The following is a 27,842-nucleotide window of genomic DNA, read 5'->3' on the forward strand; positions in this document are numbered from 1 at the left end:
CAGCTGCGTCCCAGCTTGCCCCATGGCTCCCTTCTTCCCAGGGAAGAAAAAAAAGACCAGGCCAGCCCTTCCCACGGCAGCCCTTCTTACCACAGTCCTTCAGACCTGAAAGCAGGGGAGGTTACAACACAGCTTCACCCACCATGTCAGTAACTCATCCTCCCAACATGCCAAGCACGCCTTGCTCTCAGACCCAGTATGGTAAGATGCAGACTTTGCCTCCCAAGAACAAACACAACTCATTGCTCTCAGGATAAGTCTTCGGAGCACAACTCAGCTAACTGCCACCAAAGCTCGATTACTCTGGGACCACGCAAAGATTCTCTTGCTGTGCTCTGCAGAGACAGCAGCTGAGATGTCTCCTCACTTGACACACAAAGTTGCCTTCACCAAAACTTTTCAGGTGCTCCCTGTGGCCATGAGTAACAGCTGCTTCCAGAAAGTCATCATGGAGAAAACTTGAACAGCTTTTAAAACCCTGCACTTCTAGGTATTTGAACTAATGCCAAGGACCCACTGTTGGCCGAGGGAGCTCCTCATCCACACCAGTTTAGGATGGATGCAATCTATGCCCCAGAGAGAAGCACATGAGAGAAAAAAAGATCTTGCTGTATCTTTTAGATAGTGAGAAACTTTGGAAGAAGGCAGCAAACCATGACTGCAGAGCCCATGACTCTAGAGGTTCCCAATGAGATAGAAATAGCAAAGGAAGACTTGAACAATACCGACGTCTGTAATAGAAAGGGTGTAAACAGCCAAATCGGGTCACAGAGGAATAGCACTGGAGCAGCAGGCAAAACAAAAATAGCAGGAAAGGAAAGATAAATAAAAAATTCCTAAAATATATGAGAAGCAAACAGACTGACAAGGAAACAAGAGGGCCATTGAGTGGAAAAAGGAGAAGAGCCATGCAGAGGCAAGCAGGGTAGGCCAGGGATTTCATCCAGCCCCAGAGGGGACGGCACAGGGAGGAAAGAAGACAGCTGAACTATTTCATTGCGGCAGCAAGGAGGGGAAGAGGAAGATGACTTCGTCAGGAAATTACAACCATCTGCACTTAGGAACAGCAGCACTGGCTGAGCAGTTTCACGTACACTCTGCAAGGCAGGTGACACACACAGCCTGTTCTTCCACCAGGGTGGATGGCTGTGGTGGACCTTCCTTCGCCATCCCCCAGACCACCACTCACCAGTTCCCTGCTCTGGTGGCTTGGTCTTGCCTCTACCTCTTTCAGCTAGATGAGACTATCCTGGGATAGCAATGAGTGTGACAGGTAAAAAAAGGTTTCAGTAATTCCTGCACTGGGGAGGGAGCCAGATTCGGACAGTGCTGCATGAAGATGGAAGCAGTCCCTGCCTCTCTTACTGCTCCCTGCTCCACCTCCACCGCTACCACGGCAGCTTCGCTGAAGCCTGGCACAGAGAGCAGCTGCTTGTTGCTCTTCTCTCCCAAAAGTGACTTCTGTCATCTGTGACTCTCCATACTCCCCAGCTCCCTGAAACCCAGACACCACTGAAGAGGCAGTTATGTCCACAGAAAATCCTTCTGTGGCCCAAAGACACGGGGTTTGCGCACACAGCAGGGGCATGAACCCTTATGTTTTTTTCCCCCTCTAACTCTGCATATCTCATCTGCCCTGTCTTTCTCAGCCAAAAGAATTCCCACGACAGGTAAGGAGAAAGGCTGATTTACAGAAAAAAACATCTCTTTGCACGAGGTGGTTCTCAAGCTCTGGCAATCCCAGGATGCACACAGCCTAGCCCAAAACACAGTAGGGCCCTGTGTCAAAATTCAAAGCAAGGGGGTCAGGAGATGAGCCTGGAAAGAGTCAGGATAAGTAAAACACCGACGAGCAGCAGAGCAACTACTGAAAAAAAAGAGACAGGAAAAGAGGCAACAGGGCCTGGGAAGGAGTCTCCATCCCCTGCGTGGAGCTGACACCACGTGTCACTGGGTCAACAGAAAGGGCCCAGCTGCAGAGCCCATCTCCCCTCCAGTGGGCACCAGGAGTGGGTGTACACTGTGTGATGGCTGGTTGCTACTGAGATGTTTCGGCTCAGGGCTGAGATCTTCACCCCTCGCCTGCAGTGAAGTCAGTCCTGCTTCTTTTGCAGACAGAAAGCCAAGACTCCCTTATGCTAACCCCAACTCTTCACCTATCACAGAACGGGCCTGAAGAAACAGCAGCTCAAAAAAGGTGGCATGGCTGTACTTTTTAACTATTATTTTTCTTTACCATTTACCTAACATTTTCATATACACCCAGGGTAAGCGTGGTGCTTCCAGGCTGCCCTCTGTAACTACCAAGGTTGGTAACTTACCTTTCCAATGGAACCTGTGGCTCCCACCTAACATGATCACAGCAAAATCCAGGTCGGCAGAGACCTGAGGAGGTCTCTGGTCTGCCCCCCTGCTCAAAATAGGGTCTGCTCTGAGCTCTGACTTGGCTACTTGGGACTTTATCCAGGCTGGTCTTGTAAACGTTCAAGGATGCAGAAGATACAACCTCTCTGGACAACCTGCTCCAGAGCATGCGGAAAAGCTTTTCCTTCAACACAGCCTCAACCTCTCTTCTTTCCATCACTGTGGACGTTCTCCCGCCACTGTGAGCTGCCTGGCTCCATCTTCCCCATGCCCCTCCTCACCTCACCAGCCCAGGAGCCTGTGCTGAACCCGCTTGGTTTATCAACCCCCTTCCTCGGGCAGGAACAGACGCCCCAAATTGTAGGTTTAAGGTTTAAAAATCCTGCACGACCCAATCACACTAGAGAGGCTGGCAGCGCCCAGCGTGTCCCCTGAGGCAGGGCTGAGGTGGCAGGGCGGCGGGAGCTCTCCTCATGGCCGCCCTCCGTCCACTAGCCCTGCCCAGCCCCCCGAGCCCGCACAGCCGCGGGCACCGAGCTCCCCTCACGGCGGGAAGACGACGGCAGACGCCTGCCGCGGTCCCCGCCGCAGCCCCTCTCCCCGGGGAGGCCGTGCCGTGAGGCGGCCGCCCCTCCGGCCCTGCCCCGCCGCCGCCCGCCCACCGCCGCCGCCATCTCCGCGGCGCCGGCCGCCCTCTGCCGGCCGCAGCCCCGGCCTGCGGGGCAGGGCCCCGCCGGCCCCCGCAGACCGCCCGCCGCCCCGCTCCCCGCCCCACCGAGCCCCGAGACGGCGAGGGGTGCGGCGGGCTCCAGGCTGGCTGTAGCGCCGAGGGGAGAGCGCCCGCACAAGGGCCCTGTGCACCGCAGCGCGCCCGCGGTGCTCGCACACGCCAGGCCCCCATCCCCGCTTACGCACCCACAGCGCCATGAGTACTTACTGCCTTGTGAGGCTCCTTCACCTGAGGCAGCTTCAGTGTCTGCAAAGAGAAAGAGCTGCACTTAGATCTGATGGCCGACTCTGCCCCGCGTCCGACTTCGGCCGGCCACGGTTCCTCGCTCGCTCACTCGCTCTCCTCTGGCCGCAGCTCCTCTCCGCCATGGCAGCCCGCGACGCCCGGCACAGAGCATCTCCTCGGAGCAGCTGCCCCATGCCAGGCGCGGGCTCCCTCGGTGGGATGGTGCAGCTGCCGACGAGCGGGCTGCGAAAAGCTGGCGGCCCTCAGCGGGGCTGGGCTGCGGGGCAGAAGCGGGCCAGCTCAAGGGCTGTTTGTTAGAACACAGCTGCCTTTGGAAGAGCCTCCAACACCGGGGCTCTTGTTCCCCTGGATTCCAAACGGGATGGCGAGACCTGCATACCGGGAGCCAGCACGGGGGAGCCTCGGGGGGCTCCAGAGAGGCGCGGGGTGCCAGGACTGCCCGCCAGTGTGGCTGGGAGCGGCTGCCCCCCGGCTCTGCCCAGGGACAGCCCCGCCATCGCCCTCCTTGCCTCAGGCCAGCTGCTGCCCTGCCTCCCGGCGGAGGGGCCCTGCCGAGCTGTGCACAGCCCGGACCGACGCACCCCAACGGTCCCACCACCGTCATCAGTGGAGCTCATAATGATGCGTTTCCTAATTTCTACTGAAGGTTTGTTGAAATCGCTCATGCGCTTAATTCCTGGGCAAGCGCTGTTAACCCAGGGAGACAAACAGGGAACAGGTCACCCCGCTCAGCCTCCCATGGCGTGTCTCCCCTCCCTGGCCAGCCACGGCACAGCCTCTACCAGAGATGGGCCACGAGAATCCCCCCCAGGGCTACTCTATCCTGGTCTTAATGAAGGAACATGAGGAATGGTGGGAGGAAAAGCTCCCTCCACTCTATAACACATGGGACGGCAAGAAGCACACAGCAAAGATCACATTCAAGCCCAAAATGAACGCAATGCGCAAAGCTGCAAGCTGGAAAAGAAAACCCAGTGTTACAAGTCAAGGATCATAAATGATTTGGATTTCCAAGACATTTTGAAGTGTTTCATATTCATCCTAAATTGCAAATACTGTATGTCACATTATCTAATAACATAACTACGTTTCAAAATATTCCGTATGTCTCTTGGAATCACGCTTGCATTGCTCTGAAAACCACAGCTGTGGAATGTCACAGCGTTTTTGAATTTAAAATTTGCAACCTTAAGTAATGAACACTTGTTTGCATTTAATTTCCTTATTTCTTAAAAATAATAAAAACAAATGATTGTGGGTTTGTGAATTTGTATATTTCTACCTGATTAACCTGCCTGATTAGATCACTTTTCTAGGCAACGTTATTAATTTGGCACAACTTCATAAACTGAGGGGCCAGATCACAAACCCTCGGTATCACATGCAAAACCTCGACAGCCAAACCCCTGTATTTTTCCACAGCTGCTACTTGTTTGAATTACCACCTATCACTCAAGGAAAAAGCCAGCTGTGGCACAATGGAGTTCTGCAAAATGCTGTCCTGGCGTTCACAGACAACGGCATAAATAAACCATAAAAGCGATGTACTGTGCATGCAGCAGGCCCTTTCTGTCATTTAAATAGCTTTTAAAAGTACCTCAGTCCAACTTAACAAGAATGGAGCAACACACAAAGGTTTATGGAGCAGCCATTTCTGAACTGTGTTAAGAAATGTTGTTACTCTTAGTCATCACGCAGACTAAAGTCTTCATGAATTAAAAGAAAAACCACCTAAAAATCCCCTAACGGCCCACTCGAAATCACCTTTGGGCTGAGACCAAGTAATTACAGCTTCAAAACAAAAGACCAATTTCTGAGAAAGCTGCAAAAGTAAGTGAGAGTAGGGAGGTCGGCAGGAAAGCTGGAAAATAGGCAAGTTAACTCCTGTGTCTCAAGCAACTTTCTGCATCTCCTATAAAAGTCTGCTACGGACCGGGAAATGTACACAGCAACAAATGGATGCTTGGGATGCAGCACAGAGGGCAAAGGCCCCCCCCCAGATCCTAGGATTTTTCAGTGGCAGATAATCACACAAATGAAACCCAAATTTCTTCAGCTCAGAAACACCATCTCTCCTCAGCGATGGTTATTTCGCGATTAATTTTCATCTTCTCACCTCAAAATTGCTGCAGCCACAGAACTGCTCCAACTCAGACTCCAAAAATGTGCGCTTTGGGAAAACGCATTTTTCCATATTCACGGTTTGAACGAGTCATCTTCCTTTTCATATTTTTGGAATGGAGCGGAACCCATTCTTGGAAAATATTAATCCAAAACTTTGAAAGCTTTGAGAAGTTTTTTAACAATTGGTTAAACTAGAAACTTTGCCTGAAGAGAACAATCCCACTCTAGTGCATCCCGCACCCATTCTGGCGACGGCAGACCGACCCCTGGGCTGGCACACCCCCGCGGGAGGCTATCGCAGAGCTGGTGGGTTCAGAGGGAGGCAATGCAGCAACGACATAATGTAAATAAATAATTAAATAAACCCCAACTTGAGCAAAATCATCGTTCAGCCCAGAAAACCTTATCTGGAAACAGAGAACTTCCACCAATTATTAGGACGGAGGCGATATATCCTGCGAGGGTTAAACCGGAGCCTTGCTATTTTCTTTCATTTGCTTTCTGAAGAATTCTCCTTTGGGTAAAAATCTCCCTTGCTTGGCCTCAGCCCAGAGGTTTTTAAATTTACTTTCTGAAAGTCTAATAAAGTAATTTCAGCTGGGTTTTTTTTCTTTTTTTTTGAGTTATCTAAAAGTGAAATAATTTTCCTGACTCAAAACATGCAGATGTTTTGCTGCTTGTGTTGCTTAAATGCGAGCAAACGTACAAAACAAAACTTTCTAGCTGACTAACTCCTGAAGGGAATCCAAACCTTTTAATGACTTGAAAAAACCCCACACAGCTCAACAAAAAGCACTGTAAGCCACACGTTTTGAAGGCCTGGGCTGCATGTCGGCGAAGCGGTAACGTTTGTCCACGCTGATGGCTGGGACGAGCCTTCCATCGCCACCAGCAACGCGCAGCCTTTCTGCTCCCCCCGGACTCCAGCAGCTCGGCAGGAGGAAGGAGCCACAGTCCTGCGGGGCTGCACAACAGCTCACAAAGGAGCCTTTCAGCTCCACAACATCACTGTGGGTTTTTTTTGTTGGGTTTCTTTTTTATTTTATTTGCGCGTTTCGGGGAGGCGAAGGGGAAGGAACGCAACCGTTGCATTTCTTCCTTGACAAAACGTAGTGAGTAAACTTCTTACCTACATTTCTGATTCTTTGCAGAACACTTTACGTGGGGTTTTCCGCGCCTGCATCTCAGCTTTCAGAGCAAAGCAGCAAGGGAGGTTGCCCCTGCGAGGCAGCACGTCTTCAACAAGCGCTGCCTCAACCCTCGCACTTGCAAACTGCCAGGAGATCAATCGCTCCCTGAAATTCTCCAGCCAATGCTGAGCACCACAGAGAAGGCTCAAGAAACTAAGAAAATGCCCCATTTTCCAGTAAGAAACCACCCACTCCTGAAGGCAGACAAGAAAAAAACATCAGCCTAAAGGACACGGGTCACCTCCAACACTGCTTCTCTGCCATGGAGATCTAGAGAGGAGGCAGGTGCAGATTTAAAAAGCTATCTAGGGAGTTTCTCCCAAAAAACGATCATTACAAAGAAAAATGTAATTTTTAACCTTTAGAGATCTTGCCAGCGTGAAAGTCTTAATGTGGAACTGAACAGTTCAAAGGGTGAGAAGAAATTTAAGTTTTGCACAGGGCAAAAGAAGGGACTGACGAGTAAGGACTAACTGCAAGAGCCAAGAGGGCAACAGAGCTCCCCCCTGCGCTGGCCACAAGCCATAAGCCCCTAGCTTAACTGCTGCGGCTCCAAACTGCACACCGAGATATACAAAAACCAGCTTAGAAATAACTCCGTTCAAAGCAAGGACAACTTGGGACCTCCGAACCTCCTGGCCTGGGGACAGAAGTCGGGTCACTGAATGGTGACAGTGGAGCTGGCTAAACAGATGGTTTTTTTGGTGGTTTTGCCCCAAAGATCCAAACCAGATCAACGCAATTACTATCTGCTCCCCCTTTTGCATCCCCAGCACTGTCCGTCTGCAGGACCAACCCACAGCTTGGCCAAGGACCATCAGTGCCACAGGAACCACACAAGAAAGCAAAAAGCAGAGGGCTATTCAAGGGGAAGAGGTGTATCCTTCAGCAAATCCCAAAAAGCAGATATTTCTGCTTGAATGCCCAAAAAGCCCTGGAAGAAAGCACCTAAAGAGAAGAAAAAGGGGCCTGAGTTTGCTCTAGCTACTCCGATGCTGAGCTGGTGAGTTTACCCAGGATCAGTCAAACCTTCGGGCAAGGCAGATGTTACGTGACTGATGGGTGGCCCAGACCTCGGGGAAACCGCGTCCGTCGTGGAAAAAGCATCAGGCACAGAGGGACTGCCAGGTCCTGCCACTGCGGTACGGCTCCTTCCTTGCCCAGCCAAAAAGAAAATGACTAAAAGATTCAGGATCTGAGTTTCTGGCAGCTGATAACTGAACGTAAGATGCCAAGGGAGCTCAATTCTCAGTGCTTCGAGGACAAGCAGAGCTAGGAGAGCTGCTTCCAGTGCCCTGGGGTTTTATCCAAGGCACGGGCTGCAGATAGGCAGGGAGAACACGGGAAGCGCAGAATCCCATCCTCAGCGCACGTCTAACCCCCACGGTGTCTCCCATTTGGTGGGATGGTGCGATACCAGCCACTTCTATATTGAAACCTTAGATACACGTGGCAATAAAAGCAGCTTTCGCAAAGATTTTTCAGTCCTGCAGCCTTACGCTATTTCCACCACTGTTACAGGTACAGTCCCGTGTACGATTCTCAGGGGCTAATACCAGACAGGGCGTTCCTCCATATAATCCTTGCTTTTTTTTTTTTCCTAACTATACATTACACGCCCATTCACCGGCCCGTTGTTTCTCTGCAGACAGGTACACCTCCCCCCTGCTCTACCTGCCAGCTCAGGTTCTGTTTCTGGGAGAATCACATTTACAGAGTTGCATCGAGTTTTCAGTTTGATTTCTTGTGAGGAGTGTACATGGATAAATATCTCATTTTGATTTTTATTGTCTTCAGGCAATTCAAATGCACTTTAAATGTTACAACTACATGCATCAATTTACAGCAACATAAACCAAGTTTTTTAAGTTTCCCATCTATAAATTGTGCTTTTCCACCGCTGATGTGAAAATTACCAATAAATTTCCACATTCAAATTTTGAAAATTTCCATCTTCTATAGCCACACATTAAAAAGGCTTTGGAAGCAAAAGGTAAAGTCACGTCTCCCCTGAGTTCATGACAGAACTACGGATATCAATGGTACATGCGCGTGTTGATCCATCCAGACCATTTAGCATATAGCTTGATTTCATGATCAAAATATAAATAGATGTATAACTACAAATCAGTTGGATCACACGCTGGGAGGTGACCTCCTGCTAATATAGCTCCTAAAATTCCAGCTGAATTACAGATCCCATAGTGCTTGGGGAAGAGAAGTAAAATAAAAGCAATCCTTGTCCCTAATCTAAATACTGCAATTATCATTGCAAAATTATTGCAGTGTTGTGATGCAAGAGTAAAGCATTCTGCATGTCAGCAAATAACTGCTGCTCGCTATTATTTTAGGGAATTTTTTTCTTAAACTGCAGAGTGAAGCTACTTTGTAGTTACATTTAAAGGACTTTTAGGAATTTTGGTGGCATTTAGAAAGGAATACCAGCATTGAAAAACAATTCTGCATGTATCTAAGGATACAGAAGCAGCTCTGTGATGTTAAACAGTGCATGAGAAATGAGCAACCATGCAATTAAAGGATGTATTTATTATGAGACTGTGAAAAACTGAGGGGTTCAGGATGTATGTTCACTTTTCAGCTCTGCATCTGCTGACTTCTGAGAGTTTACACATTTGAAATTTAATATTGCATTAGCCTTCGTTCTTCACGGATTTTCAAATTTTTCACTGGGATTTTCCTTGCTGCTGCTTTAGACATTCCAGTCAATCTGAATTGCTACTGAAGGCCACGTGCGCTGACGCTGCTGGGTACAACTGAGGAGCTACAGCAGATGCTCCTACAAGCCTGACACCAGCCTTAGTGCTCAACTCCGGCGAAATAAAATAAAATCACTGAAAGGCTCATGAGATGGTTTCAAGTCCCTGTTCTTCTGTTACTTCAGATACGTATTTCTCCAAATTATACAAACTACGCTAATGCTACAAAACACCGAGCAAAACTTTAATATTTCTGCAATTAAGCAACATTGAATTGGCTGGACTTAGAAAATTCAAAGAAAGTCACTCCTGACTACGCAGGAGGTATTTCATACCAACAGCACATTTCAAAAGTGACCTCGGCTGACAGCAGGGACACAGGGGTGAGTCCAAATTAACATTCTGAGATAAAAACACAGCAGTATAGCAATGCCGGTACCTGCCTTGATACCCTCCCCTCCTGGCTTAACAGGGATGGACTGGAACCCCCAGCAGGGCAGGAACACGGGACATCTCAGGGAGCCGCCTGCCCCTGTGGGGGTAACTCCGCTGCTGGATCGTGCTATCGCTTGCCAGCAGAAACTTTTCGATTTGCAGCTCTCCCGACACACAGTGATGTCCCCTGAGAGCTCCGGGCAGTAAATACTGCACCGAACGCAAGAGCTGCTCCCGACCTCAGAAGAAATATTGCTGCGATAGAGAGCCACAAAGCTTAGCCAGCCCCAGCATTTATCCTGTGAACGGGCCACCCGAAAGAAGCGTTACTGACGAACAGAGAAGCAGCAGAGCACTCTAGACCTTCCCCAAAATAGTCCCCGAGCCTGAATGTTAACCCCAGGATTCCCCAAGATTTGAGCAGGAGTGAGATACCTCTGTGCGCTCGCACATGGGTCTGGAAACAGTTGTAATACTTGTATTTCTTCCCACATATTCCACACTCGTAAGACCCTGAAAAACAAGAGAGAAAAGTATACACCACCATATTAGATCAGGAAAAACAGCCTCACCACATACTTATCCGTAAACTGGGGACAAAAGAATGCAGTATGCAGCAGAGTAATTTTTGGAAGGTTCATGGAGATAAATGCAGGAAATCACTATCCCAGACTCAATCCTTTTTTCAGCCTTATTTAAGATTCCTTGGCATATTACCCTGAACTTACATTTTCAGCAGATCTTTATAACTTCGCGAACATGAAAGGGCCACTCTCAAAATAGCCTGACTTATAATTTTATAATAATGACTAATATTTCCTATGGACAGAAATAACCTTGAATTACTTTTCAGTAAGTTCCTAGTATCTGGGAAAAAAAGCTTTTCAACTGAAAAAAGAAGGCAATATGTTATCTTGAGGCAAGGAGTTTTCAAAATTTCTCAAGAAATGCACAATGCACAAATTTCTCAAGAAACCCACAGAGATTTGGTAAATATCCACCCAGAGGAAACCAAATAGATACAAATAGAACTTTTGACCTTTTTAAGGAAAAGCACATGACCACAGTAGTCTCTCTTCTCAATTTGTGTCTCTAATTCCAGAAAACACACATCTGCAAACAGTCATTTGAAATGAAACCAGAGAAACAGAGCTGGGAGAATCATTTGTAATGATGAAATTATGCAATGAATTTAGCCTCTTCTGTTTATTGGACAGGCACACAGAAATTTCCTTAGATTTGTTATTTAAGTTGATTCAACTTTTTTTTTTTCCCCCCACTCCAAGTTGGCGAACAGGCTATAAATTCACCTTTCAAGTTCTCACTGGCAAAATGTATTGCATTTCTTCGCTGCCCGTCAGCAGTAACTGCGATCCTACCTGCGCCCTTCAGCGGGGCGGGAGCAGCACTTACTGGAAGAGGAGGTGGGAGGAAAACGGGCGGAACATTATTCTGTGTGAACGAAGCACTCCATTTCCACGGATGCTTCCTCGCGCGATCTTTTTCTGACCGTGCAAACCCGTAAAACTCGGGGACGAGCCACAAACAAGAACAAAACACTCACACACACACACACACACATCCCAATAGATATTCCCAAACATCATTTTACAGCAATACTTACCCGGCGCGACTCAAAGTGAGCTCTTCCCAGGAACAAAACCAACCGTGGTTTTTGTAACGCACTATACCCATGGGTTGTTTTTTCGCTTCCCATGCCGTACTTTTTACAGCTTGGGAAGACAACAACCCTTCCAGTTCGTAACAGCGCTGAATTCCCTGCCCGTCACTGTTAGCATCGCTTTGGACTGTCTTTTGAGCTTGGGAGGTTAGTGTGTCATTGATGCTGAAAGAGGCAATCCGCTACAGTCCGATACACAGGAGTACACATCTGAAAAAATACTCTAAAATACTGATATTCTAGTCAGTTGACGATGTCTGATCTGCTCCATAGCCTTTTAATTATCACAGCTAATTGTCTTTTATATATAAATATATGGGACAGTCATCACCCATGGTCACTCCATACAGGCTTTTCTAAGTGAAATCCTGGATATCAGCAAGTCGGCAGCATCTGCCAGCCCTCATTTTCCGTGCTCAAGGATGATTATATTCATCGCCAACCTCTAAAATTCTTTCCTGAACACTATTCCAGCTGGAGCCCCAAAGCAGCATGGCCAGAAGGTGAGCACGCTCCCCATCCACTAACCCTGGGCAGCAGCCGAGGTTCAGGTACCACCACCAAAATGCTGCTGCCCCCGCCCACACCCTGAACCAGCGCTAACGTGCACAGAGCACTGGGAAAACAGGTACAAAATAGTGAAGAACTCTACGGTGAGGTTTTTTTTCCCCATTTTTCTTGTATTTCCCCCTTCCTCTGGAGATAGTCTATGGCACATAAAGGCAGTTGGTTGTGCCAAAGTTCTTCAAGAAGAATATAACCCGTCCAAGTAACTGCATAGCCCAAGGGCTGCTGCAGCCCTCAGGCGAGGGGCTGTGCCTGGAAAGCCAGGGCAGGAACCCAAGGGACCGGTGTGTCCCACGGTCCGTGCTGTTGTGCAGGTGTCCTGAGGCACCCAGGTCTCAAGTGCAAGCCGGGGAAGGCTGGAATCTTAAGGTTTTAAACTGGAAGAGGGGAGATTTAGATGAGATCTCAGGTAGAAATTCTTTGCTGTGAGGGTGGTGAGCCCCTGGCCCAGGTTGCCCAGAGAAGCTGTGGCTGCCCCATCCCTGGAGGGGTTCAAGGCCAGGTTGGACGGGGCTTGGAGCAACCTGGGCTGGTGGGAGGTGTCCCTGCCCAGGGCAGGGGGTGGCACTGGGTGGTCTGTAAGGTCCCTTCCAACCCAAACCATTCTGTGATTCTATGACACACATCTGAAGTCCTGCACGCACCAAAAGACAACTCAACAGCCACAACTGTGTACTCCGCACACCACAATCTGGGGGGCAAAGGCACAGATCCTTGTATTTGAGAAAGGAGGAATGACTTGCCACAATAAATGTGTTATTAGAGTGCAGGAAAGATGAAGTGGGGAAAAACAAGACATTGCTCTGTGTCAAGGCCTTACAAAGAACATGCCCGTGTTGTTTTGGACACTGCCACCGTGGTCGTGGTTTATGTCAGACTTAGTCCACATCAGGATGTGTCATGCGGGTTCAAGCTGTGTGTAACAGGAGGGGAGATGAGGAAGGTTTTTGGTTAGTTGGTGCATTCAGTTTTGCCAGGCTTTTCCTGAGCCTCGCAGCTGGAATTTGGGTGACACACCCGTTGCATCCAGCGCTTTCCCTTGCTCCCTGATCCCTGGTTAGACTTTCACACCCTTCCATCACATACCGGACGTGTATCTCAATGCATGGTCAAAAATCCAGGTCCCTGAATATCGATTTCGTGTATATCCAACAGGAGAGTCACGTTCCACTGCTTTTCCATCTAAATTGTGCAAAAAAAAAAAACACCAGAAAAGAGCCCTTAAAGTGGATGCATTTCCAAAGAATAATGATGGCTGAAACCTATTAAAAATTTCCAAGACCCATCTGTCCCTGTGGTTTGCTAACAAAATGTCAGAGGTCACATGGAGTTTCTTAAGGCTTACGCAGCCCTATCTCATTCGGTGTGAACTAGGGAGAATCCAAAGCGCTCTTGAATTATGTGTGCTGAGCAGCTCAGCACCTGAGACATCTGCATCACGACGTGAGTCAAGCATGTGCGTGTTAGACTGACAGCCTCAAAGCAGAAGGATTCACTCTTCGCTTTGTCTCAGAAACGTTTCTGATTCAATGCATTACTTGAAAAATCCTCTCCAAAATGTTTCTCGTGAAGTACGGACCACGTTGAGAGTCTTGTGCAAAACTTCTCCTGATCAACTCGCGGATAACTCCATCCTCCAAAACACAAATACTGACCAGATGGAATTCCCGACATCAGAAAATGACCCAATTCAGCCAAATGGTCTCTCCCCCTTTCTCTTGATTTACAACACAGGTGGCATTTTCTTTTCCTCGCCTTTCTAGAGAGCTTCATGGTGGACTCCTCTGCCTTTCTGCCCCAACGGCCCTGCCCTGAGAAATGTTCACGTGGTGGAGCTCTTCAAATGACCCTGGCCCAAGGCCAGCACGTGAAGCTAGCGAGAAGAAAAGAAGAGGAACTACTGCATCTCGGAGCTGTGCAGTGCCAGGAGCACGCCACCCGAGGCAGGGAGAGCCCGCGGTACCGGGGGGACAGGTGGGTGGATGGGGAGGAGCGCGGGGTCCGCAGACGCAGCCACCGGTCTGCTGCTGACCGGACCCTGGGTCAGAGCCAACCTCTCCACTGGCTTTCTTTGCTTGGGATGCCCAAAGTGGGACCCCACGGAGCTTGCAAGACGTCTGTGGAAAAGCAGATGAAAGGGAAATGGCCCAAACCCAAAAACATCAGCACCGGCTCTTTGGCTGGGGGGCTGCAGCCGCTGCCAGCCCCCATCCTGCTTCCCTGCACCTGGTCTCATCCATCGCAGAGTTTGGGCTGCTCGGGACAGATGGAAACAGGGTCTGGAGTAGTCCAAAGTGCAGCGAGAGGCATGTGAACATGTAACCAAACAGGTGGCAGCAAACACAAGGCCTAATTTGATGAAAATGCTACAAGCGAATAGCAGGAACCGAGCTGGGAATCCCTGTTATAAATTGCTCCAAGTAACGACTAAAAATAAAAATATAGCATGCTCCTGCAGGAGATGTGTGACTCAGAGAAGAGACATAAATCTTCTAATGCGAATTTCAGCCAAGTCCCGCAGCTGAGCGCCACAGGAAAGCTGTCTGTCACTTGGAGCCACGTGTGCCCTGAAGCCTTCAGCGCTGTGGCCACGGCTCAGACAACACATCTCCGTTTAACGGGCCATCCCCAGCACGCCATGGAAAGCGACCGTCTGGGGGCCGGCATTTCCACATGAAGGAGAGGGATTCATTTACTCCCGCTTCACCCCTTCATCCTGCATCAGGAATTACTACTACTGTCAACACCTCCAATCTCAGCTTCCCTGATGAAGGTGAATAATACTCTACCAAAGCCTTGCCTTTCTGCACGGCTGAGGTGATTTAGATACAGGGCTACCAGATCACATCACGAGAAAGGCTTCAGGGGGAAAAACTCCTGGAAGTACCCGTGAGCAGCAGCAGAGAACATGAAGCCTTTGCTCCGGAGGTAGGAGGCACCGGCATCTTCAGCTGTTCGCAATCTTGGGCTGTTCCAGAGCAGCAGCCAAAATGGCCAGGGAAGCAGCAGGCGCGGGACGTTTCTGGTGCGAGTTACCCAGATGTCTGCAGCGATGGAAACAGTGCCTGTCTGTGGTTTCTGCAGGGGGATGGAGGGGACCAGAAGAATTGACTGGGAGCCAGTTCAAGAAACCACAAGGAACTGATATCTGGGCACCACGGTCGGTCCACACAGAGCGCAGTATTTGGTGGCCAAACAGAAAAGTTATTCAGAGCCACCTCCCCAACAAACAAGAGTTATGTGAATGGCGGATGAATAAGGGCACTTACAGGGCTCTTTTCACAAAGGAATCGGCCGCCAACTGCCAATCGCCTCAGGACCAAGTTGCCTTTAAAGAAACCCAGCGCGAGGCTATAAAATAACAAATATGATGCACATTTTTCATTTGAAAAGGCCCTTCCAGATAGAAGTTCTCCAGTTTACTTTCTACAGCTTTCAACCACCACTTGTTAAGTAGTAAATAACTCTCTGTCCCTCTCCCCACAGTGCCGATACGTTGAATAGTGTCCCCTGTCACTCGAGCCTGTCCCCAAAGTTCTCTGTAGGTACAACATGTTGTTGTACATCCAAGTTAGCCAACAGCAGAAGCCCGTTCCCCGCTCTGCACAACACCATCGTCAACTCAGGGGACATCATCCGCAGAGCAGCTGCTGCTGCCCAGCCAGAAGCCATGGGGGAACGGGGTCCTACGTGATGGTCCCGAGCTGCAGATGCTTTCATCAAAGGCAGGTGACCATGGCTGAAGGAGAAGGTCCTTTGCATCCCATCAGTGGTCATCTCTCCACCCATCCCTCCCGGGGCACCAGGCACACCTCTTCATTTCAGGGTTGCCCGTGCAGTGACCAACCTCTCAAGACCTGTGCGGGCACAAAAGCTCTGAATATACCCAGAGTATTTCCTCCAAATTGTAAGATCTTTAAGTTGGAAACAGTTACGGACTTCTTTGGCTTTCCCTAGATGTTTTGACCTTGTGTAAGTAGCAGTGACTTCCAACCCTGCCATTCTAAGTGGCTGTCCTACTGGACAACGATGCTCCCAATACAGTCACCAGCTAATGACACCCTCCAGAGTTTTCTTTCCAACAGCACGGACAATGATCAATCAAAATCCAGGAGAAAAATCTAACATCAGCAGCTCTTTTCCCTCCTCCTGCAAGAAAAACCAACCCCAACAGCAACACTGCGCAGCTCAACTTAGCTTTCTCTTGAGTGCCTCAAAGGAAACATGGGTCCAACTGCTCTTTCTACATCAGCAACTGCCTTTGGCTCTCAAAAGTCACTGCTGGGACCTGCTCCATGTCAGAACCAACAGAGGAGTCCCTTTAGCAAGAGCAGGGCCTCTCCAGGATCCTGCAGAAAGCCCTTTCCTTGGAGCAGGAGGAGAGGACAGTCTTGATGTTCACAGAAAAAAAGAAAAAGCTTCTCATCGCAGCTCCGGGTGGGGTGGGATAGAATGTACTATCTTGGAAGTGGCATACCACAGCCAGCCAAGAGTCAAAATTATTCCTACAATGTTACTGGCAATCAGAAAAAAACAAAAAACCAGCAACCTGTAAAACCTGTTTTTGAGCTAAATGTAATTATTCACAGAAAGCAGCCGCTTTCCTCAAAGCATTTCAACTTTTTCTCAGGTTTTCCTCCCGATTGTCTCCTCCTCTGTGCCCAACACACCTACCCCCAGCCCCGGGTTCACCGTGAACTTTGCACATGACTGATGGGCACGTCATTTAACACATCAAAAAAAGATACTAAGCCTTTTCTTACAGTTGCCCTGATCTTGGTTGAGTCTTTAGGGGCGACCAGATGCAAACAGATAGCAAAAGTTAAAGAAGGTCAATAATCACAAGCCTTGGCTCTGGTCCCCATGGCAGAGCCGAGCTTCCAGGAACGGCTCTCTGGAGCTTTGTTCCTCTCCCCAACACCATGGACTCAGGGAACCGACTGATGGGGCAGGTTCCCGCAGCTTACCGAGCGTCTGCTGGTTGCGGACCCCGCCTATGACCACGCAGATCTCCGCGGGCACGTCTCCCGGCCCATCTTTTATGTTCTTCTTGGAATCTTTGGTGTCATCCTGCCAGATCACCTCTTCGATATAGTCATCTGGTACCTCTGTTTTCACCTTCACCTCAGTCATCATTCCAGCCTCTTCACTGGGTGAGGACTGAGATGTCACCGAATCGGAGCCCTCTGCTTTCGGGCTCCGTGGGCTCCTCTTCAAACACTCCCTGAATGGGGAGAAAAGAGGAGAAAACATGAATCCTCATTGTCACGCGCTCACTTTCTAATCACTAGGACATAATCAAAGGTACTTTCTTGCAATGCAATTTATTTAAAATAAGTATGGGTAGGTGTGCTTGTCTGTCATATATGGTAAGTAATTAAAATTTAACCAGACAAAAGTAATAAAACCATTTGCTAGTAATGAAAATAACCCTAATGATCACGAACAATAGTCGCAGTCATAAACAGACTTGACCACTAACCACGAGCACAGAGTTTCACCTGGTTCCTGGCAGGTCAGGAGCACAACTCCATCAAATATTACGCCAAGACTAGTCCGTACATGCACAAGAAAAGCCATATCCTCCTGACATTTTTAATTTGGAGATATCTCCACCCCAGTGCACTCCTCCATGGGTTAATCTACCATCGCACCCTCTCTTTTAACCCTTCAAAGCAACCTAACATCCTATGGTATTCGTATGGCCTTATTTAACATGCATGGTGATGAGCAAAGGGGATCATCCATAGTATAATGATATTAAGGTAGACTGTTACGTTATGGACAGATACAAATACCAAAGATGACAGAGGAATCGTGATGGGTGGGGAAGAAATGAGGAGTCCAGTCTATTAGAAGCAGATGAAGGAAACAGTATGTGTTTTCATCTTGGAAAGAAAAAGCCAGAAAGACAAGAGAGAAAACAACCTAAATAAATAAATATTCCAAACCCCTTAAGAGAAGGAAGGAAACTGGATCCCCCAAAGCTGTAAAACAACATCAGCAAGTGCTACGGTGGCAAAAGGCAGAGGGAGTTTGGGCACGACTGGTGAGGACCAAGTAACCATCCAGAGGGTAGAGCCTCTTCAAATGCACCACCCCACCACTTGTTACAGAATCACAGAATCACACAGAAATCACAGAATGGTGGGGGTTGGCAGGGCCCTCTGGAGATCACCCAGTCCCACCCCCGGCCAGAGCAGGGTCACCCACAGCAGGTGGCACAGGAACGCGTCCAGGCGGGGTTGGAATGTCTCCAGAGACGGAGACTCCCCCACCTCTCTGGGCAGCCTGTGCCAGGGCTCTGCCACCCTCACAGCAAAGAAGTTCCTCCTCATGTTGAGGTGGAACTTCCCATGCTCAAGTTTGTGCCCGTTACCCCTTGTCCTGTTCCCGGGCACCACTGAGCAGAGCCTGGCCCCATCCTCCTGACACCCCCCCTTTCAGTATTTATCAGCGTTGATAAGATCCCCCCTCAGTCGTCTTTTTTCCAGACTGAAGAGACCCAAATCCCTCAGCCTTTCTCCATCAGAGAGGTGTTCCAGTCCCCTCAGCATCTTTACGGACTCCCTATTTTTAATACTGGTTATTAATAAATTCCAACATGCAATGCAAAGATAAAATAATTGCTGGTTCAGTCTGTGCAGAAGTCAGAAGAACTGAACATATAACAATAGCTTAGACTATCTGAAAAACAGAGATTTTGACGACTGTGACATATTTAGAGTCATGTAAACACTGGGAACCGCTGAAGGTGTTTGAAAACATTTTAAGCAGAAGTAATAGATAAAATTAAGTGAAAAATAGACTGAACTTATGGATGCGAGTTATGAGACCATACAACAGTGAAAGAGAAGGAAATCCCATGACTTGGAACTTCATACAAAGTCAGAACAAAGTACGACTGTTAGAAAACTAACACCTGCAATGGTTTCTGACAGGAGGCATGAAGCTGGTAGAGAAATCAAAACGCTGCAACTGCAGGCGGAAGCGCCCAGCGGGTGATCGGGGAGGATGGAGACGAGAGGAGCAGATGAACGAAGAGAACAATCTTCTGCAATAATTACTGCACAACCCCCTCCACGGACAGGGAGCTGCTCTTTCAAAATGGGTCAGTCACATCATATTGCCAGATATTTTATTATTCATCCCTCCATTCTCATTATGGAATGAAACGTACAATTAATAGCCCCTAAACAGCGAGAATTAGCCTTGACCTGCCCCCCCCCATTGCCGTCCTCCTCACACACACTCCCCCCATGCTCCCAACATCATACGGGGCTTTTACAAGTGAGAAAGATGAATTAAGACAGAGAAAATGTGGTTGAAAGCTGGACGATCTTTATGGTAATATTATTGGATGCCCAAAAGGTCCATCAATCTCACCGACAGCGGCGCGGCTGAGCACCCGATCTAAAGCCAGGGGAAAGGCAGCACCGGGAGCCGAAGTGCAAAACATTCAGCAATCAGCAAAGGGTGGGATTAATTGCAAATCAATCAAACCGAGAAGGTGTGAAGCGCAAAACACTGATAAAGGCAGCAAAAGCGATAGGGTGAGGGGAAAAACAGCGGAGGAAGACCAAAAGCAAACCGGCGCAATTCCCACGGGTAGGCAGCAAGGTGAAAGCAGCGAGTGAAAGGCAGCTTTGTACCTAAAGGGAAGGGAAAATGCCTCAGCTATAGATGATACAGAAACCTCTACTTGCCAATCCCGGACAAAACAACAGAAAAATCAATGCAGGAGCCAAGTCATGTGGAATTAAAAGCTAATACAACTAGCAGCGAGGCTAAGGATACGGCTTTCGGAGAAGATTATAAATTGGGTAAGAACCTAAGGGACCTTCTGACAGCGCTCAGCTTTGCATCGCGCCCCGTTTGGATAGAAACCAAAGCAGCAGGACGCGACACGAAGCGAGCGATGGGCCATGAGCTGCAAGGCAAAACCTCAAGGGGTTTTGCTCCCGAGCGGGGGTATTTCCACAGAAGTGGTTGCTGTGGGGCAGATTTATTCGTGCTCTGGAATTAAACTGAACATCGCTGTTGCTAAAAACGACCGGTGACCCAAGGCCGGCGGAGCCATCGCTCCCTACGCTGGCTCTGCCCAAACCCAGCAGTCGTAGCGTAGTCAAACGCGTCCAGGGTCGTGGGTGCACCCACGAAGAGCACCCACGGTGCTGAGCCGTGATCCCCGCAGGCAAGTCAGGCTGCAGCCACACAGAGCCATGCTCTGACCTAAACCACTACGACAATTTTCGGATACAGATGCCTGAGATCGAACAAGGAGGCGATTTTCTCCCTGTAGGAAGCCGTGGTGAAGCCCATCCCAGTGCAGACGGAGCACCCTCGTTTTTAAAAGGTGATTAGAAAAGCTGGAGACGGTCCAAAAAAGAGGCACTGAAATGGTTCGAGACTGGGAAAAGATATTTTATGGCTTTGCGAGACCAAACAACTTAAATCTGTTTCTCATGCCAAAAGGAAGACTGAGAGATGATTTGATTGCAGCATATTATCATCTTCATGGGGAGAAAATACTGCCTTTCCTTAATTTGGCAGGGAAGAGTAGAATACGAGCTCATCGCTGGAAGCTGGAACCAGTTGAAATGAGGCATAAAATATTAGCACGGATGGTGGTCCACTGGAACAACTGTTTTCCAAAGGATGTGCTCAGGGAGAACAAATCTCTCCAAGTCTCAAACCCGGAGTATCTGTATCTGGCCGGCCCCGGGTTACTGGGCTCCGTACAGATGTGCACTGGCCAGAGCTGGTGGCCTGAAGCTGTAGGAATATATCAAGTATTAGACCAGACCGATGGACCCTCAAAAACGTTGTTCTTCACACTCGATGACTTTCTGGATCCATCTCTGCCAAGAAAGTAACTTCCCGGCTGGGCTGTCTGCTCGTAGGTGGGACCTAAACCTGCAGATACGAATTAAAAGCAATGCTATTCCCCCGACGCTGCCCCGCGTGTCCCAGGCCCGAGCAGGTACTCAGTGCACAGAAGGACACCAGCCCCAGATACTTGAGCAGCTGTCCTCTGCATGATTTCATGGCACAGAAGCCCCGAAAAGGAGCCTGTAGATCCTTTCAAAAACAAAATACGCAAAACCATAAAAAAACACAGGACCACTGGATTTTTACAACAATCTTAGAATCATAGAATGGTTCAGGTTGGAAGGGACCTTGAAGATCATCTAGTTCCACCCCCTGCCCTGGGCAGGGACACCTCCCACCAGCCCAGGTTGCTCCAAGCCCCGTCCAACCTGGCCTTGAACCCCTCCAGGGATGGGGCAGCCACAGCTTCTCTGGGCAACCTGGGCCAGTTCTTACAACAGAGACCTCCTCTGTCTTCTGATGCTTTCTAGGAGAGAAGAAAGCCGCAGCCAGCAGCTGTACGCAGGTTACAGAATGGGCACCAACGTACCCACTGCGTGTGCCAGGGGGCGACCCCGCAGCCCCGGGGCTCCCCGTCCGGCACTGCGGCACCGCGCAAGGGCAAGCACTGCCCTCGGACCCAGCTCTGCACAGACCCACGGCCCGCCCAGATCCCAGGGAAAGAGCCCTAAGGTGCTGAAAAGGGAATAAATTATAAGCAGTAAGATTTTTTTTTCCCCAGATTATATGTAGCTATAAAAATAAAAATACATATATATGCATAAATGCGTGCGTTTGTGCACGTGCACACACATACACGCTTGTATACGTACAAGAAGGGTTGGTACTTGCATCTCTGGCAGCATCCCCTTGTCGCGCCCCGCTCCTACCCCCTTCTGCCACAGCAGCCCCAGGACGCCGTCTGCATCCTCTGCTGACACCCTGAGGTGCCAGCGTTTTACTGCACGGGCCAGATCCTGCTTCACAGCACCCAGGGCCCCGGCGTCCCGGCTGTGTGAGACAAAATGCAGGAAACACCATCCCCCAACACGAGCTTTGTTCCTGACCTGCACGAGGCTGGGAATCAGTCCCACACCACCCAAGAGCGGTTTTATCTACCTTTTTCAGTGCCCTTTCACTTAAGAAGGAAGAGCTGTGTTCTTATGTCACTCTTATTATTTCGTATCTCCCAGAGATCTTGTAGCCACTGCCAAGCTTTAGCCAACACTCAACTGCAGACTCTCTCCAGCTCAATGTCCAGAAGAACACTACGGTTTTGCAAAATATCTTCAAATAAATGTAATCAAACAGCAACACAGACCCACCTTCTTTTCTTCTCCTCTGGGTGTGCTACGCCAGGGACAGAGGAGCCAGGAGACTCTGGTTACTTCACATGATGCATGAGAGAAGCACCACCAGCCGCCGACACCAGCAGGTCAAGGTGGTGGACCCCTCCTACCTTCCCTGTAGGTGGACAATATGCTCCTCATCCCTATCCTCACAGCCTCCAAAGCATTGATGGACAGATTACCCAGGAGAACTTGTCTGGAGACTCCAAAACAAGATCCTGACGGGCAATGGGATCGACTCTTTACTGGCCCTTGCTAGCAGTGACAGAGAAAACGGTCCCCAAGGCACAGCATCACAGAGATCATCACTCACACGACGACTGTCCGGTGACGGTCCAACCTCTCATTCTGCCTGGACACCGCACCCAAAATGCTCCCCAAGCATGAAGGTGGGTCCCTTTCCAGGCCAGGAGGTGCAGGGCTGACAAGAGCAGCTGCTGCAGATGACAATACGCCCCAACGGCGCAGCACTGAAACCCCCGGAGCGGGTCTGAGCTCTCGAAAAGCTCACTTGTGTCTCTGCTGGGGGCTACACAGCTTTGGAGAGAGAAGGTGGCAGCAATGGTGGAAGACAGCACTCCTAGCAAGAACTAGCATCATCCACGGAGACCACTTCCTTCTGGTTCCATGTGAAATCCAGTTAGTGCTCCTGTCATTCGAGCAAAACTAGGATCAGTTGAGGCTTCTTGGATCTGATGCTCGACTTGCTGAAGTGATGCTGCGTCGATCTGGGTATAATTGTCCCCAGGGTGCAGGGGTGAGCTGGGCTGAAGGAACGATCCTCACGGGACAGCAGAGTTTGAAGCCTCTTGGTTTAGCTGGGGAAACACTACCAGCATCATAGAGCAAAATGGGAAAGAAAAGGAAATTACCAACACTGGAAAACAGCAGAACCAGGTTTCACTCAGGAGACAGCATTCGCCACAGTCTCCATCAAGCACGGCATCAAGCCAGGAGGGAAGGCACGCGCTGACCCAAGAGAGGTGACCCAGTAAAACATCATTTCTTTACCATTTCTTTGGTCCTTGGATGTTGCATCCCTTGCGAGCCCATGACACTGCACTTCTGAGCAGCACAAAGAGCCTCCAACTCGAGATGAAGATAAAGCGGCAGCAGATCCAGAACACACCGCTTCTCCAGAAATGCCCCCCAAGAGCCACGGTGACAGAGAACGTGCTGCCTGATGGAGGGAAGAAATCGGGCCCCAGCACCACCGTGTCCAGATCTGGTTCTGCCATTCCTCTCCCGCTTGCAGCACCGCCGGAGCTGATGCACAACTGCCGGAAAGGTGTCAAAGAGGATGCGCAAGAATTGTCAGTTCTGCAGATGCCAAGGCTGGAAGGATGTCTTACTGGTTTTGGGTGTGGGCACACAGAGAGAAGAGAACTACGCAGTTTCCAGGATGTCAGCTAAGTCAAATGTCAGTACTTCGTGCTGGAAGCAGAATTACTCCCCAACAGGACCGTGAGGTGACCGTGCCTCCGAGCGCTGTGACCGCGAGGCACAGAGCTCACACTGTGCTAACGCAGAGATCAGCCCCATCTCCTGAATCGCTGCGGGCTCTGCCGGGTAACAGACTGGTACCAGTGATGTGGTCACAGCCTCCACTTGGTGGAGACAGCAGCGCACAGGAACTACAGGAGAACCTACCATGAGTCAGATCCCACTCCTGCAGCCATCCATCCGTCTCCTGGTGGCTCTGAATGCAGTCCTCAGCCTCACGCCATCACTTTTCTGGGTGAAACAATGCAATTTTACAGCGTTCAAGTGTGGCCTTCCAGGGATCAGCTGCAGTTCCCTCTGCAGGTCCAACCTGCATTTAACATCCATGGCATGATGTTCCCTGGGAAGAGGACCTTCTTCAAACAAAGCACTGTTTGCACAGGACAAAAACTTCTCAGAGAAATCAGAGCAGAGGTTAGCAGAGCACACAGGCACATCTGCCTTGAACCCTACCTCCTTCCACAGGGTGCATCTAACAACTTCTCCGTGTCTTTGAGCTTTCCTGGGGAACACCAACCTCCTTTACTGTTTAATGTCTCGTCTTTACTGAGCTGTGGAGTTTGGCAATCCAAGAGGCTCTTCCTTGCCGAGGAGAGGAGGCAGAAGCCTTGGGATCACACGCTGCTCACACCGTCACTCAATGGCGTGCCTGGCTGCTCCTACAGGTGAGGTACTGCTTCATTTTCCAGAACAGACTCTATGGATTTTAAACATTAAAGAGGCAAACAAACATTGCACTTGCATGTATCACTCCTGCGACTAAGTAGGCCACATAGCCAATTACTGTATTACCAGCTCTGCCATCTCACAATGCTCATTTCAACATTGCTGCCTGCTTTGATCATCAGACTTTCATCTTCCGATGACGTTACGGCCACTTTCATGTCAAATACAAGCATGTGAAGGCAGAAGAGATTTAAGGAGGCCTTGATGAAGACTCATCGTGGGGAACTAGAAAGGTAAGGGTAAAAATGGGTTCCTGGGCCCATTTAGGTACAGCTTCCCTTTGTCCTACACCCACGATAGTCCACGAAGGCTTCAGGCATGGACAAATGACCACGCAAGGGGTACAATTTTGGCTATGAAGCCGAGCAGCCTGGATGATGCCTCGCTGGTGTCAGCGCAAGGAGCAATGCGAGGGCAATGCAAGGAGCTCTTCCAGCTGGAAGGACTGAAGGCAACAGCTGACCGTTCGCATCCGTCTGCTCTGCAGGACAACACTCCACCCATGAAGCCTAGATTAGACTTGAGGGAGAAGTTCTTTACACTGAGGGTGGTGAGACACTGGCCCAGGTTGCCCAGAGAGGGGGTGGAGGCCCCATCCCTGGAGACATTCAAGGCCAGGCTGGATGAGGCTCTGAGCGACCTGATCTAGTTGAAGATGTCCCTGCTGACTGCAGGGGGGTTGGACTGGATGGCCTTTAGAGGTCCCTTCCAACCCAACACATTCTGTGATACTATGAAGCCAGCGGACCTCCTTCCAGTCAGTTTCCAAGGAGAGGCGAGGAGAAGGGGTGCAAACCAAAGAGCTGCAATATGGTGCCGTTTTCATCTTTGGAGAGTGTTTCTTTCTGGCTGCGATAAGCGGAACCAGGAATGACTGAAAGCAAATGGGGCCCATCAGCTGCTGCAGCCGGAAGAAACTCGCGTTTGCAGTTTGCTGTTTCTGATCTGGAGTAGCATTCTCATAAATAATGAAAGTGACTAAAAGCTACTTAAAAAACACACACTCCTCCCTTATGAAAGAATGAGAAAAAAACCCAATTATAAAAGGACATTTCTTCCAGCTAGGAATAATTTGTCATGTAATTCTCTGAAGACAGCAACAGAAACATGCATGCTCTGTGCTCCCTTTTGAGTGATCTGTGATTGCATATGTACTCAGATGGCTTCTAATGAGGCTATTTTTATAGCACACATCCTGCTGAGCTTTTTGGGAGGGGCAAAGTGAGATCAGTAGAGAATCAGTCTTCAACGTCAGCTCCTGTGTATTTTCTCCTCAAAAGGAGAGGAAAAGGAAACAAATGTGGAGGAGGACATACCGCTCTGAATCAACACCTACAAACAAAGCTCTTCCGCCCCAGCAGCAAACGTGGAGCATCTTCAGTTTTTTCCTGGACGCCACTCAAGCTGGAAGAACCAGAGACGCATCACTAATGCCTGGATGAGGTCGGTGATGGGGATACCCAGCTCCCCTGTGGCTGAGCATCCTGTGCCCATTCACACTACTGAAACCCGCTCTTGTACGGTCCTGGGTGCGAGAGGTTCAGAAGAGTGCAGTAAGGAGGACCACGCAGCGGGCACCTGAAGGAACCTGCTTTGCAGAGCCCACCAGGACAATACCATCAGTATGATCTTACAACTTATCTTCTTGAAACCAACGTGCAGCTGGCTCGTCCCACGCCAAATCAAAAGGCTGGCAGAAAGGAAGCGAAAAATGGGGGAGGCTGAAACCAGGCTCAGTTTCCAGATGTTTGCCATGGTTTTAAAAGAACCAGAAGGCTCCTGCCATGACTGGAGCTGAGGGCTGTGGAACAGGCAGAACAGATGTAAATGAACTCTCATTTTACATGGAGATGATGCAAGCAGAGACCGAAAAAGAAAGATGTAAATTTAAAATCTGCTTGTCTGATAAATTATTTGTGGTGGCCTTCCTACCCCCTCCCCAGAGCTCTCGTTTGCTCCCTGGAGCAGCCCAGCTGCGTGGGCACCGTGCCTTGCACCAGGAGGAGGGAGGTGGAGCAGGTCAGGAAGAAGAGGAACCGCCTGGTGTCCTTCACCGGGGACATCTCTTTTGCAGACTTTACTAGGCAAAATATTTTCAAGTTCGGTATTAAAAGAGAGAAAAGATGGGAGCTATTTTTTCCAGTGTTACAGCTGAACGCTTTGCTTCTAGTCTCCGTGCCTCCATGCTTCAGCTTTCAGATCTTCCCTCGCAGACTTGAAAGCCAAAGAGACCGACGTGCTCATCCAACGTGGCCCCCTCTGCCACAGCTCTCAGAGCTGTTCCTCTCTCAAAACCACATCAGCAGCTTCAGGCAGTGCCTCTTTCACAGAGCCTGTCTTGATTTTGATGCGCAAAGTGCTGGAGTAACTATTACATTTCTGTGTCCCTCCTCTGAGTAATTATTTTCCAAAACAGGCACCGTACTTCCAGCGCGGACTGATGCCTCCGGCCACTGAGCCACCCTCCACTTGGTTTGCTGGGAAAGAGATTCTGGTACCAGAATCACCCCTCCACAGGAGGGAACCACCTCTTCTGCTGTCTCTTGACCGAAGCAAAGCAAACACACTTCCTTAATGAATACTGTGTACGCACTAAAATATGCCTTCTAATTCCTGACTCTTTCCAGAAGCATTTGGGAGCCTGTCCACGCTTTGAAGCGTGGATGCCGGAGCAGGACAAGGTATGCCACCAGCACTCTGAATGACCGACACGGTGGCAGCACATGTTGGTGCACATGTCTAAAACCCAAATTTTCTCTTGGTCACAGAGTGGTACAAGGAGTTCGTGGTCACTCGTGTTCCACCAGATTTCAGTTCTCTTCAAAATCACCACTTTTCAAGATGCCACTGTACATTCTCCGAGCGTGGGGTTTAACCGCTGAAAGCAAACGCTTTGGGAAAAACCTGCTCACTCATTCTCTGAAGGTGTTTTGGAGAATGAGAACTCCGTCCTCCATCAGTGGCAGAGCAGTGAAGACTTGTTAAAAAATGGAAAAAGAGGAAAAGCTGGTGAGAGCTTCAGGGCAAGTTCCATGTGCAACATGCTCATGTAAACCTCATGCTTCAAGGACTTCAAGGTCACTGCTACGTTTGCAAGTGTTACTTCAAATCTCTCTACTTGTTTTGTCCATGGTCCTATAGGCTCCATCCTTGGTTGACCGGTTGTTTTTTCTTCCCAAGGCTGGGGGATCCATCCTTTGCCATACGTGACTTTGTATACGTGACTCACCTATAAACTGTCCAAAATAAGGTGAAGCTAACCAGGATGAATGTGCAACTCTCAAAGGCTGTGAGCCCCGTGCTCCACTTCAAGCAATTACCTGGGGCCATCGCGCTAAT

General features: G+C 49.4%; 1 protein-coding gene across 5 annotated transcripts in view; it reads right to left on the reverse strand.

Annotated features, from left to right (window-relative positions):
• ZNF618 (zinc finger protein 618) overlaps positions 1-27,842 on the reverse strand; it is a 171,432-nt gene that overhangs the window by 62,838 nt on the left and 80,752 nt on the right. For 3 of the 5 annotated variants that reach the window (XM_063352766.1, XM_063352765.1, XM_063352764.1), the window contains exons 3-6: positions 17,022-17,278; positions 13,141-13,236; positions 10,242-10,319; positions 3,302-3,340 (exon numbers count right to left, since the gene is read on the reverse strand). In XM_063352766.1, coding sequence (XP_063208836.1) covers positions 3,302-3,340; positions 10,242-10,319; positions 13,141-13,236; positions 17,022-17,278 — 470 coding nt within the window. The remainder of the gene's footprint in view (positions 1-3,301; positions 3,341-10,241; positions 10,320-13,140; positions 13,237-17,021; positions 17,279-27,842) is intronic. The other 2 variants (XM_063352768.1, XM_063352767.1) reach the window with 1 other exon arrangement.

The sequence above is a fragment of the Chroicocephalus ridibundus genome, chromosome 15, assembly GCF_963924245.1.
Source record: "Chroicocephalus ridibundus chromosome 15, bChrRid1.1, whole genome shotgun sequence".
Classification (NCBI taxonomy): Eukaryota; Metazoa; Chordata; class Aves; order Charadriiformes; family Laridae; genus Chroicocephalus; species Chroicocephalus ridibundus.